The sequence below is a fragment of the Austrofundulus limnaeus genome, unplaced genomic scaffold (genome assembly GCF_001266775.1).
Source record: "Austrofundulus limnaeus strain Quisiro unplaced genomic scaffold, Austrofundulus_limnaeus-1.0 Scaffold127, whole genome shotgun sequence".
Lineage (NCBI taxonomy): Eukaryota > Metazoa > Chordata > Actinopteri > Cyprinodontiformes > Rivulidae > Austrofundulus > Austrofundulus limnaeus.
The window spans coordinates 1199689-1215798 of record NW_013952529.1 but is presented as its reverse complement, the minus strand read 5'-3'; the positions used below and the strand labels follow the sequence as shown (position 1 = coordinate 1215798).

General features: G+C 38.8%; 1 protein-coding gene across 1 annotated transcript in view; it reads right to left on the bottom strand.

Moving 5' to 3' along the window:
• ptprt (protein tyrosine phosphatase receptor type T) overlaps positions 1-16110 on the bottom strand; it is a gene marked incomplete in the record, with an annotated part of 388491 nt that overhangs the window by 246797 nt on the left and 125584 nt on the right. Inside the window, 1 exon segment of the mRNA XM_014015350.1 lies at positions 6378-6671. Within this exon segment, the coding sequence (XP_013870804.1) occupies positions 6378-6671 (294 nt within the window).

Here is a 16110-nt window from a genome sequence, read left to right as displayed (position 1 = left end):
GGTGAAGATGGAGATGGAGGGAGATAGGAGGAAAAAAAGTAGTGCACATCACCTACCATCTTTTAAGCCAGAATTTCAAAATAAAATTACTTTATGATGAGAAATGAAGGAGTTGTAGCTGATATTTTACTAACACAACTGACAAACATGAGAACACACAGCTTTGTCAGCTGCAGATGAGTAAACAGAACAAAATACTGATGGATTATTTGCATCAAAGCATTCACTGCTGATTTAAGAGCAGAGATTAGATGATGATGAACTTTACAATCTGAGGCAGATTACAAATCTGGAACAACAAACCTGCTGAGCGTTGGTTTCAGAAAGAGAAGAAAGAAAAAAATCAAACTGAGCTGAGAGGTGGATCGACACAAGGCCATGAAGAGCGGGAAAAGAAAGATGAGCAGGATGAGAGAGAATGACAGGAAGATGAGAGAAAAGAGAGGGAGATGAGAGAGAGAATGAGAGGAAGATGAGAGAGAGATGAGAGGAAGATGAGAGGAAGACGAGAGAGAGATGAAAGAGACGAGATGAGATAAAAAATGAGAAGATGATATGAAGATGAGAGGGAGATTAGAGGGAGAAGGAGAGGGAGATGAGAGAGAAATGAGAGGGAGATGAAAGAGAGATGAGAGGAAGATGAGAGGGAGATGAAAGAGAGATGAGAGGAAGATGAGAGGGAGATGAAAGAGAGATGAGATGAGATAAAAATGAGAGGAAGATGAGAGGGAGAAGGAGAGGGAGATGAGAGAGAAATGAGAGGGAGATGAGAGAGAGATGAGAGGGAGATGAGAGAGAAATGAGAGGGAGATGAGAGAGAGATGAGAGGGAGATGAGAGAGAGATGAGAGGGAGATGAGAGGAAAATTAGATGAAGATGAGAGGAAGATGAGCGGGAGACGAGAGGGAGATGAGAAGAAGATGAAAGATGAGAGGAAGATTAGAGGAAGATGAGAGGAAGATGAGAGGAAGATGAGCAGGAGACAAAAGGGAGATGAGAGGAAGACGAGAGGGAGATGAGAGGAAGATGAGTGGGGGAATGAGAGGAAGATTAGAGGAAGATGAGGGAGATGAGAGGAAGAGTTGGGTAAAGGAGACAGCAAGTGATAAAATCCATCAGTATCTTCATCATGTAATCTTAAAGATTTCAGGCTGAACATGATTAAATCAGAGTCAAACAAACACTGAAGAAAACAAGACTAGAAGACACAAGTGAAGAAGACTTTTGGCTATTTTATAAAAAAATGCTAAATTTTTGTACTTTTTTTCTACAATAATCATTTAGCTTCAAGCATCTCTGTTGCATTTTCACAGAAACAGAGTCCAACATTCAGCCCAGCTGAAGTATGGAAATGAAGGATGGTAGGAGGAGATGAGAGCGATGTAGCGGTGTTGACGTTGAGGTCTGAGCGGAGCCGCTGATGCTAACGGGAACAGAAAGGTGAACACAGAATGTGTGGAAACAAACACACAGCAGCTCGTGCTCAACAACACGGCCCGCAGCCAGCAGGCCTCTGAACATCTGTCATACCTGCCTGCTTCAATCCCGTCACACACACACAGACGTGCACACAGACGTGCACACAGCCCGTGAACGGTTGTGACAGCTCGACACCGCGCCACGAGCCCGGAAACACATGTTCCTTTCTACTAAGCTTCACATGCAAACACAAATGACCAGCACCTCTGTTCTGTTTCACCTCACATTAACAACACCTCCGTGACTCACTCACTCACCAACGACAGCAGCTTTATTGTTCCACGTCTTCCAGGTGCTCGTTTTACTTTGACCCATCAGACATCTCATTTCACTTTGCTTACGTTTCACCACTTAAAACATGAAAGTGAAGAAGGCAAGAACAGAAAAAAGAAGAAGAAAAAGATAATTACCAGACTAGAAAAAGAGAAAACGGCAGACGACAGGTGTGAGAGAAAAGAATGTGAGAACAGGTGTTGAAACAAGCTCAATGAAGGTGAGAAGCACGGTCAAAAGAGGAAAAAAAGATGGAAATTAAAAACAAGAGCGCAGGGAGAACATTTTGAAAAGACACACAGAAAAAAGGAAAAGTGTAAATGTGAAGTGTCTGGCGACCGTAAAGCGATGAGTGGTGATGGCAGCCAACTGCTGCGTTAAGTAGAGCCCTACCAACCTCCACATAAAGCTGGCGTCGGAGCGTCAGAGACCTGATGGGCTGTCACTTAATCAAATGAAAAGTCACTTGTTGTGTCCTTACACCCCCACTGGGACACTCATTATCGGCCATGATTGCCCCCAACTAACCTTCGACAAATTCTCCTCCTCCTCCTTCTCCAGCAGAGCACTCCAGCTCTCCTTCATCTCCGGGGCACCGTCTTAGCATCCCAATTATCATCATCTTTGATTTGTGCTGCCATACCCCAGAGGAAATAAGGACTTTTCTTCTTTTTCCTCGTTGTTTTTTTTTTTTTTTGTTCTCGCCTGTCAGGCTCAAGCAGACTTCAAATTTACCCCATTTACCCTAAAACCAGGCTTTTAAATCTTTCTTTTAAACAGACTGGACCTTGGTTTGGATGCATTTTGGACGTACTAAGTATTCCTGAACTTGCGCAACTACCCATAGTGACAGTGACATCCTTCAGTGACAGACTGCTGCATCCTAAACGCACAAAGGAGCATTACCGCAGATCCTTCCTCCCATCAGCTGTTAGACTCTATAACTATCACTGCTCCCAACAAACGTGATAAGCATCCATGTTTGTGTTTGCACATCAAACAACTCTACCTCTCAATCATTACAGTGGTTTGCAAAAGTATTCATACCCCTTGAACTTTTCCATATTTTGTCACATTACAACCACAAACATAAATATATTTCACTGGAATTTAATGTGAAAGACCAACACAAAGTGGTATACAATTGTGAAGTGGAAGCAAAATTTTACATGAATCAAAACATTTTTTACAAATAAAAAACTGAAAAGTGCGATGTGCAAAATTATTCAGCCCCCCCTGAGTCAATACTTTGTGGAGCCACCTTTTGCTGCAATTACAGCTGCAAGTCTTTTAGGGTATGTCTCCACCAGCTTTGCACATCTAGTGACTGCAATTCTTGCCCATTCCTCCTTGCAAAACAGCTCAAGCTCAGTCAGATTGGATGGAGAGCGTTTGTGAACAGCAGTTTTGAGATCTTGCCACAAATTCTCAATTGGGTTTAGGTCTGGACTTTGACTGGGCCATTCTAACACATGAATATTCTTTTTTTTAAACCACTCCATTGTAGCTTTGGCTTTATGTTTAGGGTCGTTGTCCTGCTGGAAGGTGAACCTCCGCCCCAGTCTCAAATCTTTTGCTGACTCCAACAGGTTTTCTTCCAAGATTGCCCTGTATTTGGCTCCATCCATCTTCCCATCAACTTTGACCAACTTCCCGGTCCCTGCTGAAGAGAAGCACCCCCAGAGCATGACGCTGCCACCACCATATTTGACAGTGGGGATGGTGTTTTCAGAGTGATGTGCAGTGTTCTTTCTCCGCCACACATAGCGTTTTGCATTGTGGCCAAAAAGTTCAATTTTGGTCTCGTCTGACCAAAGCACCTTCTTCCACATGTTTGCTGTGTCCTCAACATGGCTTCTGGCAAACTGCAAACGGGACTTCTTATGGTTTTCTTTTAACAATGGCTTTCTCCTTGCCACTCTTCCATAAAGACCACATTTGTGTAGTGCACGCCTAATTGTTGTCCTGTGGACAGTTTCCCCCACCTGAGCTGTGGCTCTCTGCATTTCATCCAGAGTCACCATGGGCCTCTTGGCTGCCTCTCTGATCAGTGATCTCCTTGTTCGGCCTGTAAGTTTAGGTGGACGGCCTTGTCTTGGCAGGTTTACTGTGGTGCCATACTCTTTCCATTTCCGGATGATGGATTGAACAGTGCTCCGTGAGATGTTCAAAGCTTGGGAAATCTTTTTATAACCTAAGCCTGCTTTAAACTTCTCCAAAACCATATTCCTAACCTGTCTGGTGTGTTCTTTGGACTTCATGATGCTGTTTGCTCCCCAATATTCTCTTAACCAACATCTGAGGCCGTCACGGAGCAGCTGTATTTGTACTGAGATTAGATTACACACAGGTGGACCCTTTTGAGTCATTAGCAGTCATCAGGCAACTTCTGAATGCAATTGGTTGCACTCAGGGAAAAGGGGGCTGAATACTTTTGCACGTCGCACTTTTCAGTTTTTTATTTGTAAAAAATGTTTTGATTCATGTAAAATTTTGCTTCCACTTCACAATTGTATACCACTTTGTGTTGGTCTTTCACATTAAATTCCAGTGAAATATATTTATGTTTGTGGTTGTAATGTGACAAAATATGGAAAAGTTCAAGGGGTATGAATACTTTTGCAAACCACTGTACATAGACAATAACCAGTGGCAACTGTACATCATTTTTCCTGACCTGTAACACTAACTTAATGACTGAGTTTGAATCAATTTGCACACCCCCTCGGATCATGAGTCTGCCATGACTGGTTTTTCCTGTAATTTCATATTTTTCTGCACAGCATCTTGCTTTTATTCTAATTTTTTTCTGATTTTATCTTGATATTTCAGTACAGTAATTATTATTTTTATTTTGATCTTTATTTTCTTATTGTTACTATCTTTAATTCTATTATTATTGCTACAGTTGATAATGTCACATAGCAATATACGGTTTCCGTGGATTGAAGCATGTATCTGCTACTACACCTGAATTTCCCCACACGGGATAATAAAGGCTGTTTCTATTCTATTCTATTCTATTCTATTCTATTCTATTCTATTCTATTCTATTCTATTCTATTCTATTCTATTCTATTCTATTCTACATACAGTAGCAGAGGCTGGTTTTATATTTCCGCTTGTGCTGTTGTTTACAGTTACAGGGATACACCGTCACTGTTTATCAAAGTATTTTTCTCTGAAGTCTGGCGTAAATGGCGACACAGGGAGGTGTATATACTGTAAGGATGTTTTAAAAAGTGGCGAGGACAATTCTTTATTAGTGGCTCAGCCGTCACTGCTCACGGACTGATAGCACAAAGCTATGTCCCGATGTTAGCTAATAGCTACTACTGACATCAACTATCTCATCTTTCCCGAAGACACACACGCAAAATCATAAATGTCAACAGTTCTGGAAGTAAAATGTTCCTAAGCCCCTCATAATTGTAATAATTTTATAAAAGTATTGGGTGCTGGTTCGCTAGTAACTTCTAGAGATGAACTGGAGGGTTTCATACAGCTGCAGTCATTTTAAATAAATGATAAAAATAAATAAACTGTCACTAATAACTCCGTTAGCATATTTATTTTATTAAAACAAACCGGAGACTTTTAAAGCCCCCGGGGGCTAAGCTCCTCGTCTTTTAATCCTGCCATTTAGACAAACTATTTTAGCTTGAAGATGATTGTTTAATGTTACCAGCTTATTCAGAATTAGACAGTTAAATTAAGCCATATATTCCAGCATGTGGCTGCACAGCCGGTTCGGATGTTATCAGTCCATTAAATGGGCGTTATCAGCGGTTCTCAGTCCCATAGAATGGCTTCAGACTGTTTACCTACTAATACCTTGAAAGGCAACAATCTGACAGACTCCGGTCTACTTTAACCTAGCCCAGGTCATTTTCTCTAAAATGAACCTTTATGCCTCATATTAACCAGCTGACAGTCTGAAGCCATTCTATGGGACTGAGAACCGCTGATAATGTCCATTTAATGGACTGATAACATCTGAAGCGGGTGAGCTGCTATTAATATTTCTTTAAAACTGAGATGTAGCTGCTAATAAAATGCTAACAATCAGGCTAACACTACAGCTAGTGCTAATGCTAACACCACCGTAGGCTTTAATTTAGTAAAAGCACAATGAACTAGTGAAACAGGGACCAACTACATTTACAGTTCTCTCACCAGGCACAGATTCAGGGTTTTAGCTGATATTACTGGTCTGACTCACGGTGGTCCTGATGAGCCACCTTTGGTGGCCAGTCCTGTTCCAGGCTAAATGTTTCTAAAGCATTCCTGTTTTCTTCATTTGTTGTGGCAGCCGACAAAAACACAAGTTGAGCCCAAACTTGTGATTGAACTGATCAAGCTGCCAGTTAAAGCAAAAACAAACTGGTTTTGTTATCATAACTCTGAATGAATGAATTGCTTGTTCTCTCTTTGCGTACTGGAAATATGAAGCCGGGGGGCGGGACTAGTGGTCTGTCATGGCAGCCTACATACGCTTCTACAGAAACCTGTGGATAAAAACTGTTTCCAGGTAGATCGGGTCTGGATTAGTGCTGAACTGAGATGTTTCTACAAACCAAACCGAGCATCAAGCACAGCATCATCAGAAGCTGAAGGTGACTCACCTGCACACTTGGTCTTGGTGATGAGGGGCGGTCCCGGCGGTCCCGTTCCCCCTTCCCCGGGTCTGGACAGCAGGACCTTGATCTCGTACTCCACGTCGGGGTCCAGGTGCCAGAGCTTGTAGGTGGGGGCGTCGACCACGTGGGTCTCGGCCCAGTTTCCTGTGGTGGTGCGGTACTCCACCTCCTTCAGGATGATGGGCCCGTCGCCGATGATGCTGTTGGCGTTGGGTTTGATCCACAGGTAGGTGGCGCCGACGGCCAGGAGTTCAGGCGGAGCGATGGGAGTGGGCGGAGCTGTGAAACAGCACATCAAAGGAAGATAATCTTTTAATTTGTGTTTGAACAGCAGATTTATTTTCCCACAGGCTGAATAAAACATGCGGCTGATTAAACCGTTCAAAAGCAAACATCATTTTGTTGTGACTGAAACTCACCTCCAGCTGAGCCTCACCGAATTATTTTCCTCCTGAAAACTATATTTAAGCTCAATCAATGGAGCTGAAGTGAGCAATACTTGAACAAATGAATGAATCTCACACAGCCCTCTCTTCCTGCCACTGCTGCCTCTTAACATAATTTAAAAAAACACAATTCAAATGATTATTCTCAATATGCTCTCAGTTCTTAATTTATTTATTCAATTAAAACGGAAAATTCAAGTGAATTGTTTCACTTTAACCAACAATAGTAGCACAGTATTTTCTTAAATGACCAATATCCAGTTTTATTTTGAGTCACATAATGAAGTGTGACGGTGTGTTTTGGTTTAATAACTTCAGGATAAGTGAAATAAGAATTACAGCTTGTTTCTCTTCAAAGAAACCAGGATATGAGTTAAAACAACATTTAATTTCTCTTTGGGATTGATAAAAGAATTGAACTGAACTGAATTGAACTGAATTGAATTGAACCAATCAACATCAAAACCTTCACATTTAGCCCCGATCTTTTAGTTTAGTTTCAAATTTATTCATTTAAAAATAAAATAAATTCTATATATAAAAATATACAAATCAAATAAAATGAGACACAGCAGAAAGAAGAAAAAAATAAATTCAAACAATAATAATCTACAAATAACAAAAACAATCTGTTGATATCTGCTGTGGCCAGGAGGCAATTAGAGTCTTAGTTGTGACTGCATTTGTTTGTCAGCAAAAGTACTGGATACATTAAGGAAACTCTGTCACATCTTTAACTGATCGTTTGGAGTTAATTAGAATAAAGATGGCTGCCACAGATAATTACCTTCAGACATAAAAAGTGTCTCACTCAGTCAATGTAAAGATTCTGTATTAATGTGTGGTAGTAGCTGAGAGTCATCCCTAATGCACACTTTTTGAAATAAAGTTGTAAAAATAGATCTAATTATTTCAGTTTTTTTGGGTGTAACAAAACATCGATACATTGAAATATCACGATATTTCATGTTGATACTGTATCGATGTTTAAGACTTAATAAATGTTTGGTGTTCTTCTGATTGAATAAAAATAAACTGAACTGATCAGATTTTATGCATTTATTGCATGGTGTGCTCTTAGAATCTTATGGAGAAAAAAAGGCAATATATCGCCTCGCTTACAGTATCACAATACGTTACGATGTATCATATAGGGTGGTACGATATATCGGCATTAACATCTGTATCGGCCCGATAAGTAAAACTGGGCTGATTTTAATGTCTGATACTGATTTCCCACTTGTTGCTGTTTGTGTTTCTGTTTCAGGAGGGGAGATGTTTGGTCGAGCGGTATCTGTTTGATCATGATAGTGATAGTAGCTGCGTTTCCGTTGACCATGAAAATGCGCAAATAAGAATTTCGAAAATAAATTTGCTCAATGGAAACACGTCAATTTCGAAAAAATTACGTTTGACAAAATGTTTTTGCACTTGGGTGAGGTGGTTTTTCGGCCGCATCGAAATTGGTGTTTTTCGCAAAACTGCAATGGAAACACTTTTTTCACATCACAGGAGTCACGTGATCAACAACCGGCTGTTTCTACTGGTGAAAAAGACGATGATGAAGAAGATAACAGGAAGTAGAAGTAGTAGTAATATCACAGAAGTAGTATAAAATAGTAAACTCATCGACTACAATTTCCCAAAAACACAGCATACGTAGCCGCTCCCAAGTAGGGACTTGTCTCTGGAAAGCCTCGATAAAAGACGCCGACGTCTCCTCTGATGATGAGCGCTAGTGTCGTGGTAGCAACATGCTATGTGTTTACATCCATCGCTGCCATGTTTGTAATGACTTATCACGAGAACAAACGTATTCACGCGTGACTTTAATAACATTTCTTACTTTATGGAAACACTGCAGTTGTGAAACTGTGTTTTTTCAACATTAACAGAATATCGACAAAGTTTTGCGCACATTTGTAATGGAAACGCAGCTAGTGAAGTACAGAGCCTTGTTAGCAGTCTAATGGTTTTTATGGTATCGAATAATGACACAAGTGTGTTTGTGCGTATATGTATATAAATAATTTGTGTGTTTGTGTAATATTGGCAACTATTGGTTATCAGCCATAACAGCAGTAATTATATTGGATAACAATATGGTATCAATTTGAAATTTTAATAATGATGCATCCCTAATATTTTATCATGACCCCCGTATCAGGATATGTAGATCACCAAGTTCCTGCCAACACACAGCTCCATTTATTTCATAGTTCAGACTTTAAAGCTTAAATACAAAAACAGTGTTCATAAAATAAAAAAGTCTCATTAAAAGATCCACAGCAGAAAGCCTCAAACAGCTGATTCTTCACGGCTCATAAAGACTGAATAAAGGTGGTAATTAATACGTTTATAGAGAAAATCTGGTGATAGTAGCTCGTTTTCAGGATTCATTGAGTGTTTCTTTTTCTAAATGTAGCAAACGGTGAATGGAAGACTTCACGATGCACATGAAGCTGCTTCTTTACACACAGAGAAAATAAAACCATCAGCTGATACAGATGCAGTGAGCGCAGCTTCCTACAAACCAAGCAGGAACTTTTTACCTCCAACAAACAAGCGGAGCTGCCGCGACGCCGTGACATCAATCTGAAAGCGGCCCAGCTAAAGAGCAGCAGGAGCAGATGGAAACAATGACAGGCAAATTAATTGGACTTTTCCCGCTCGTCAGCAGACGGCCTGCGCCTGCGAGGACTCCGCTCATCAGCACGAGCTCCACTAATTACCACGGACAGCTCCGGCTCCTGCCACGGCCTCGGGTTCAGCACCTCGGACCGACACCAGGACTCACGATCTACCTCAGATCGACTGAAAACACTCAGAAACACCCAGGTTGATAACCGTGCTCGGATCTGGTCTGGTTGTTTGCAGCAGAGCGGAGCTGCAGATGAAAGAAGAGATCAGTAAAGATGATCTGATTTACGACCAAATGTTTATCGTTCATCTCAAACTGGAGGAAGTCAGAGCTGTTTTAAGGCTGAGGTTTGTCTCTCTGACAGGCGCTGTGTCTGATGACAGCTACATAACTCCTGCCGAGAATGTGTTTCTCTCTCCTGTCGTCGCCTTAAAAACACAAAACCAGCTCCAACACAATCAGTTTCACAGATGCAGAGCTAGAAATCAGTGGTTGGAGCCAGGGTTATTATAGTTAACTAAAACTAAGTAACAAAAACTGAAAGTGAAAAAACTTTTTAGTTAACTAAAATAAATAAAAATTGTAATAAAATGAAAGAAATGACAAATAAAACTATATTTTTTTATGATTTTATGATTTGAATGACTTTATTTGGTCACATTAAAGAACACTCCACACAAAAACAAACAAAACTTTAACCCTATATGACCAAATAGTTAGAGGCCGAAGCCAATGGCTTGTTTTGCCTCACCTTACACTTCATAATGGATTCCCCAAAACAAAATACACAAAAAAAACACACATATACTTCAACTACATCCTGGTTATATACATATCATTAATACAGTTTTTTTTATCAACAATATCATTATTATTGTCCGTACATGCAAAACAAATATGTAATATATTTCCACCACCGTCATCACAACTGACTACTATAAACCATAACTCGTAATTAATTTACTTTTTTACTTCTTTTTAAAACTTAAAAGAGAGTCACTAAACTTAATTTCATCATTTAAATATTCAACAATTTAACACCCATTACAGAAATACATCTGTATTTGGTATTTGTTCTTACTTTAGGTTCTTCAAAAATAAAGAACCACCTTAAATTATAATTATTTTCCCGTAACTTAAAAAATCTTTGAAAACCATCAGGAAGACTGTTTATTCTTACTCGATATAGTAACTCCAGTGTTTTTAAATACACTCATGGAAGCTCTGTGTCCGGGTCTCTGCCCTGTTCCGAGGGAGTTCCGCAGGGTAGCATACTGGGCCCATTGCTTTTCCTATTATACATAAATGACCTTCCAAAAATATTGAAGTATTCAAATATTTTAATGTATGCTGATGATACTGTTCTTTTTCTTTGTCTGATTTCAATACTGAATCTATTAATAGTCAGTTACAAGCAGATCTTCAGACATTTCATGGTTGGCTTCAAGATAATCTTTTGTCAGTTAATGTTAAAAAAAACTGCGTGCATGTATTTTTCCTCACCCAGGCGACATTTCAATATAACAAATCAACTCACTTTTTTAAACAAACCCCTTGATATTGTCACTACATACAAATATCTTGGAATTACTTTGGATTCTCATTTGACTTATCGTGATCATGTACAAGTCTTAACCACTAAGTTGAAACAGAAATTATATGTTTATTCAAAAATTAGATCCAATCTGACATCTTCTGTTTCAAATATCTATCTTCATGCCATTATACTCTCAACCATGTCGTACTGTTTACCTGTTTGGTCTCTTACAACAAATGAAATCTTAGAACCCATAGTTAGGCTCTACAACAGGGCCTACAAAATTCATAAAAAACTTCCTGGTTACTCATCACTGTACAGTTCTTTCATTGTCTGATGCCTTGACTTTTCAGAATTATGTTTTGTATAGTGGTATTAATTTATATTTTCAGATCTTCCAAGGTGCCAATTATGGAACTCTCTGTGCATTGTTGCCCAAATCAAATTCTGGAAGTGGTCATTCAACTAGATCTGTTAAAAAAGGACAACTGATATTACCAACTTTTAAAAACTGTTACGGCCAGAGGTCTTTCTTCTATGTTTATACTAAAGCATGGAATGACATTCCTCAAAACATAAAGTCCATTTCAAAACYACAGCCCTTTAAGAAGAATCTTGTCTGCCATCTGCTGGACACTTTTTGTTGTGCTCATTTTTAAACGTCCTATTTTGCAAATGTTGCCTTTTTGAAATTTGGTATGCTTGTTTGTCTTTGTGTCTATGGTGTATAGTGATGTGATTGTGATGCTGTATTTCTGAGTGTTTTATGTGCTGCAGAACAGGAACCCGCTGTAAAACAGCAATTATGCTGAGTCAGGCTTGATTTTTAGTAATCTTTTCCTGTTAAATAAATAAATAAATCAAATCAAATCAAATCACTTTATCACTAAATTTTAAAGCAGAAGACTTTAAGAATAGTGGGTTTATGGAATCAAAAAACCCAGCATTATTTATTAATCTAATTACTCTTTTTTGAAGTTTAACTATTGGACCTATATTGGTTTTATAAACATTACCCCAAACCTCTACACAATAGGACATATTTGGCACTACAAGTGAAAAATAAAGTGTATGCATACAACTTCTATTTAACAATTCTTTGGTTTTAAAAATAATTGCAACTAAAACTAAGCATTAAAAATAATAATAAGTTAAGTAGTAGTTACAATAATAACTAATAAAAACTAGCAAATCCACTCTAAAAACTAATAAAAACTGAGTTCATTGAAAAAAAAAGTCACAACAAAATAAAACTAAATTATAATGAAAAAGCCTAAACTATTATAACCTTGGTCCTGTCACTACCCTAAAAACACAAAACTAGCTCCAGCACAGTTTCAGAGACGTTGAGCTAAAAATCAGTGTGGTCGTAGCTGAGCATCATCCCCAACACATACTTCAAGCTCAAACTGAATCCTGCATGACGTTAGTTTGACCAATAATATGTGTTTTTGTTTCAGTCTGCTGCAGGATGGATGAATCAGTCACTTTAATCTCAAACAGAGAATCTGAGGGAAATTGTAAAAAAACAAACATTAAGCCTGTTTTAGAAATGAAACGGAGAAGTTTTGCATCGATTCTTTAACCAGAAATGTTTATCCTCCTTTTCAAATCATTCACAAACTCGTGAGTCTTTAAGAAGCACCAGATATAAAATCATAAAGAATGTGCTCATCTAAAGAGTACAGAGACCAGTTTTTCCAGCAAAAGCTGGAGCTGTACTTCAAAGTACATTTTCCTGTAATATTATGTTTTTAAACTCTAAGTGGTTCTGTCTCTGTCTTCTAAAAAAGCTCTTCACGTTTTCCAGGAAGATCTGCAGGGACATTCAGAGGCTGAGGAGGAAAACGGCCCCATCCTGATGCACTTTGTGTCTTGTTTAGAAGAAATGTTGGTAAAAGTGTAAATAAAGACGATGCTTTACTAACAAACATTTACAGAAGTGGTCAGTGTGAACGCTGCAGCAGAACAAAGACTTCTTTTCAGCGGCCTTCGAACAAACAGACAAACTCCAGCAGCCTTGATTTGCATCATTTATACTCAACAACTCCTCCTGATGTTTCTCCACGGGAGGAGAGAGAGAAAAACACTCCATCACTTCCTCCCCCGCCTGTTTCCTCCCCCTGCTCCCCCTCCATCAGCTCATTTACAGCAGAGTTACAGAGGCCACCCAGCAGCTCACAACCTGGCGCCCGCCACGACACGGGAGCGCCGTTTCCCCACAAACACACACGTTTTACACTCAACACACCCACACATCTGAAACACCTCTATACAAAACACAAACGGCTCTAAATTCTAATGCAAAGATAAAAGTCAGGTTTTATTGAACGTACACATCCATCTGCTGCTCTGTGAGGACACTGGAACAGTAAAGACACTGATTGCTCATCAGCTGCAGTCGGCCTTCATACAGCGACACTAATGAACTGTGAGAGTGGAGAGGATGTAGGAGGAGAGAACGAAACTTTTTAGAGAATAAATTAAGAAAACATGGATGCTGTTTGGTCAAAAAGAGTCAGAATACAGACAGCAGATAAATACATACATGAATAAAGAGGGAAGGCTGGATTTAGGGCAGAAATTAAATTTTAAGTTGAGTAAAAGAAGAATGAGCTGATTGTCGGCTGAAGCAGCAGATAATCTAGAACACTGAGAAAAATAAATCTAATATGGGAAAGGATTAGAGCAGTGGTTCTTAACCTGGGTTCGATCGAACCCTAGGGGTTCGATGAGCCGGTCTCAGGGGTTCGGTGGAGCCTCTGCCACGGCAAGTCATGTTGACACGACCCCGCTTGGCCATCAGTTGCTGCAGAGGATCACATGAGATTGCTTGGCCAATCAGTGCTGGCCCCAAAAAAGTATTTTGTGGATTCAAAACGACAAAAAACAAATTAACTTTAAAATAAAAAAAAGTTATTAAAAATGCTAAATTCTTTTTAAAAAATCCCAGTTTATTTTTTATTAGTAAAATAGTAAAAAATATTTTTGGGGGGCTGAAATTTTTTCTGGGGGCAAATTATTTGTTTGGGTCCAGAATAAAGTCATACTGTAATTTGTTGTGAGTTCATGCACTGTGTTGGTTTTGTTCTTTGAGCAAGGTGATGTTAATGCACGGCTCATTTTATACACCAGTAAAAAAAAACATTTACCTATGTCTTGAATTTGGAAAAAAAAAATTTTATTTATCACTAAAAAGGCTTCAGTGAATGCGCATACAAAACTGGTGGGTTCGGTACCTCAAAAAAGGTTAAGAACCACTGGATTAGAGCCACAGAGCAAAAAAATATGTTTCAACTGAGTTCTGAAATCAGACTGTTTCTAAGACTGAGATCAATGTCAGAATTCAAAGCTCAAATTCAGGATTTGAAGGTTAAAGTCAGAATTTTAAGATCAAAGTCAAAACTCTGAGATCAAAGTCAGAATTCAAAGATCAGAATTTTAAGATTAAAGTCAGAATTCAAAGATCAAAGTCAGAACTTTGAGATCAAAGTCAGAAATCGAAGATCAAAGTCAGAAATCGAAGATCAAAGTTGGGATTGTGAAGATTTTCTTTGTAATAATCTAAGCTGACAAAATTTGGATATAGAAACTCTGAAAGAAGTTGAAAAACAAGATAAAACCAGTAAAGCTGAAACCACCCAGTGTCCGTCACTGACAGCACTCTGAAGACAACAGGCAAACACACGTCGTGTTTTATGGAGATGTGATAAAAACTTTTATGAAAATCTAAATTTTGCTTTAATACGAGTTTACAAAAAGAAAAACTAAAATCTTGACTCTTGAGAAGTCGAAGCTGAACCCTGAATCCGTCTTAGGGTTTGTTTTCTGCACTAACTGTTAACTAAGTCAGACGTGATGAGGGACAGTTGTCCTCATGCAGGACACTGGACCTGTGGACCCATAAAGAGCTCAGTGTGAGCATGTTTAGCAGAACCTGGGGTCCAGTAAAGGTTTTATCCTGCGTGTCCCGGGGCCTTGTTGTCACATGAAGCATTGCACACTCCAAGCTGATGGGCGTTACGACACCCGGAGGGAACCAAAGTGTGTGTTCAGTTCTTTTCCTGCGCGGCGTTACGAGCCCAGCACGGTGAGGATGTGTCAGGATAAATTAACTCCTGTAATAAAAGCCCTGCAGGAAACCAAACCTCATGGACCCGGCAGCCACGTTAGTTTCTCTTCTTTTTGAAAAACTTTCATTTGGAAAACATTCGTTAAAAATGCATGAATTTCTGCATTTTGTGAGTTTTGTTCTGTTGTGTGTGGGCGTTTCAGGAAATTTCTATTCTCTTCTGCTCTAACCTTGGATTTCTAAAGCAGTCAAGGTGAAACTAAATGAAAATAAGACACTTTTGTGCTTAATGAAGGTTTTGAATGAAAAAAAAAGAAAAACTAAGCAGCTGAACTTCTACTCTGTGGCTGAGAAACATTTTTTAATTTTCCTAAATTCTTCTGCTAAGAAGACCAACATCATCATTCCTCCTCATCGTTCCTGTAGCAACTTAAAATCATTTCCCTGCAGACATCAAACCGAGCTCTCGTCCCAAAGAAAACAGTCCATGATGATGCAGGGTTCCTACAGTTTAAGGCAAGTTACATTTAAGACTTTTTAATGCCAAATAAAATTAAATTTAAGACCAATTTCACAATAAACACAAAGGACAAAAAAAATTAATAAAAACTGTCAGAAACTCATGAATCAAAGTATTTTTGGTTGAAATATTCAAAATATTCCTAATAAACCAATTGTTTTAAACCATATCTAACTGCCTTTTTGTCAAATATAGCTGAAACCTTCTTAGCAGCCAGTTTTAAACTATTTAATTCCTGGAAATCCTCTAATAAAACAAATTTGGAGTCTTAGGACCCCAATTTGCTGTAGATGAAACCTTAAAGTGCCTGTGACATCAACTTTTCTGTAAGAAATGTGAATAAGTTTTTGGAAAGACAACATTATTAACATTATGAAATGAATTTCACGTCGCTCAGATGAACGGTTGTTGAGATACAGTGGTTTGCAAAAGTATTCATACCCCTTGAACTTTTCCATATTTTGTCACATTACAACCACAAACATAAATATATTTCACTGGA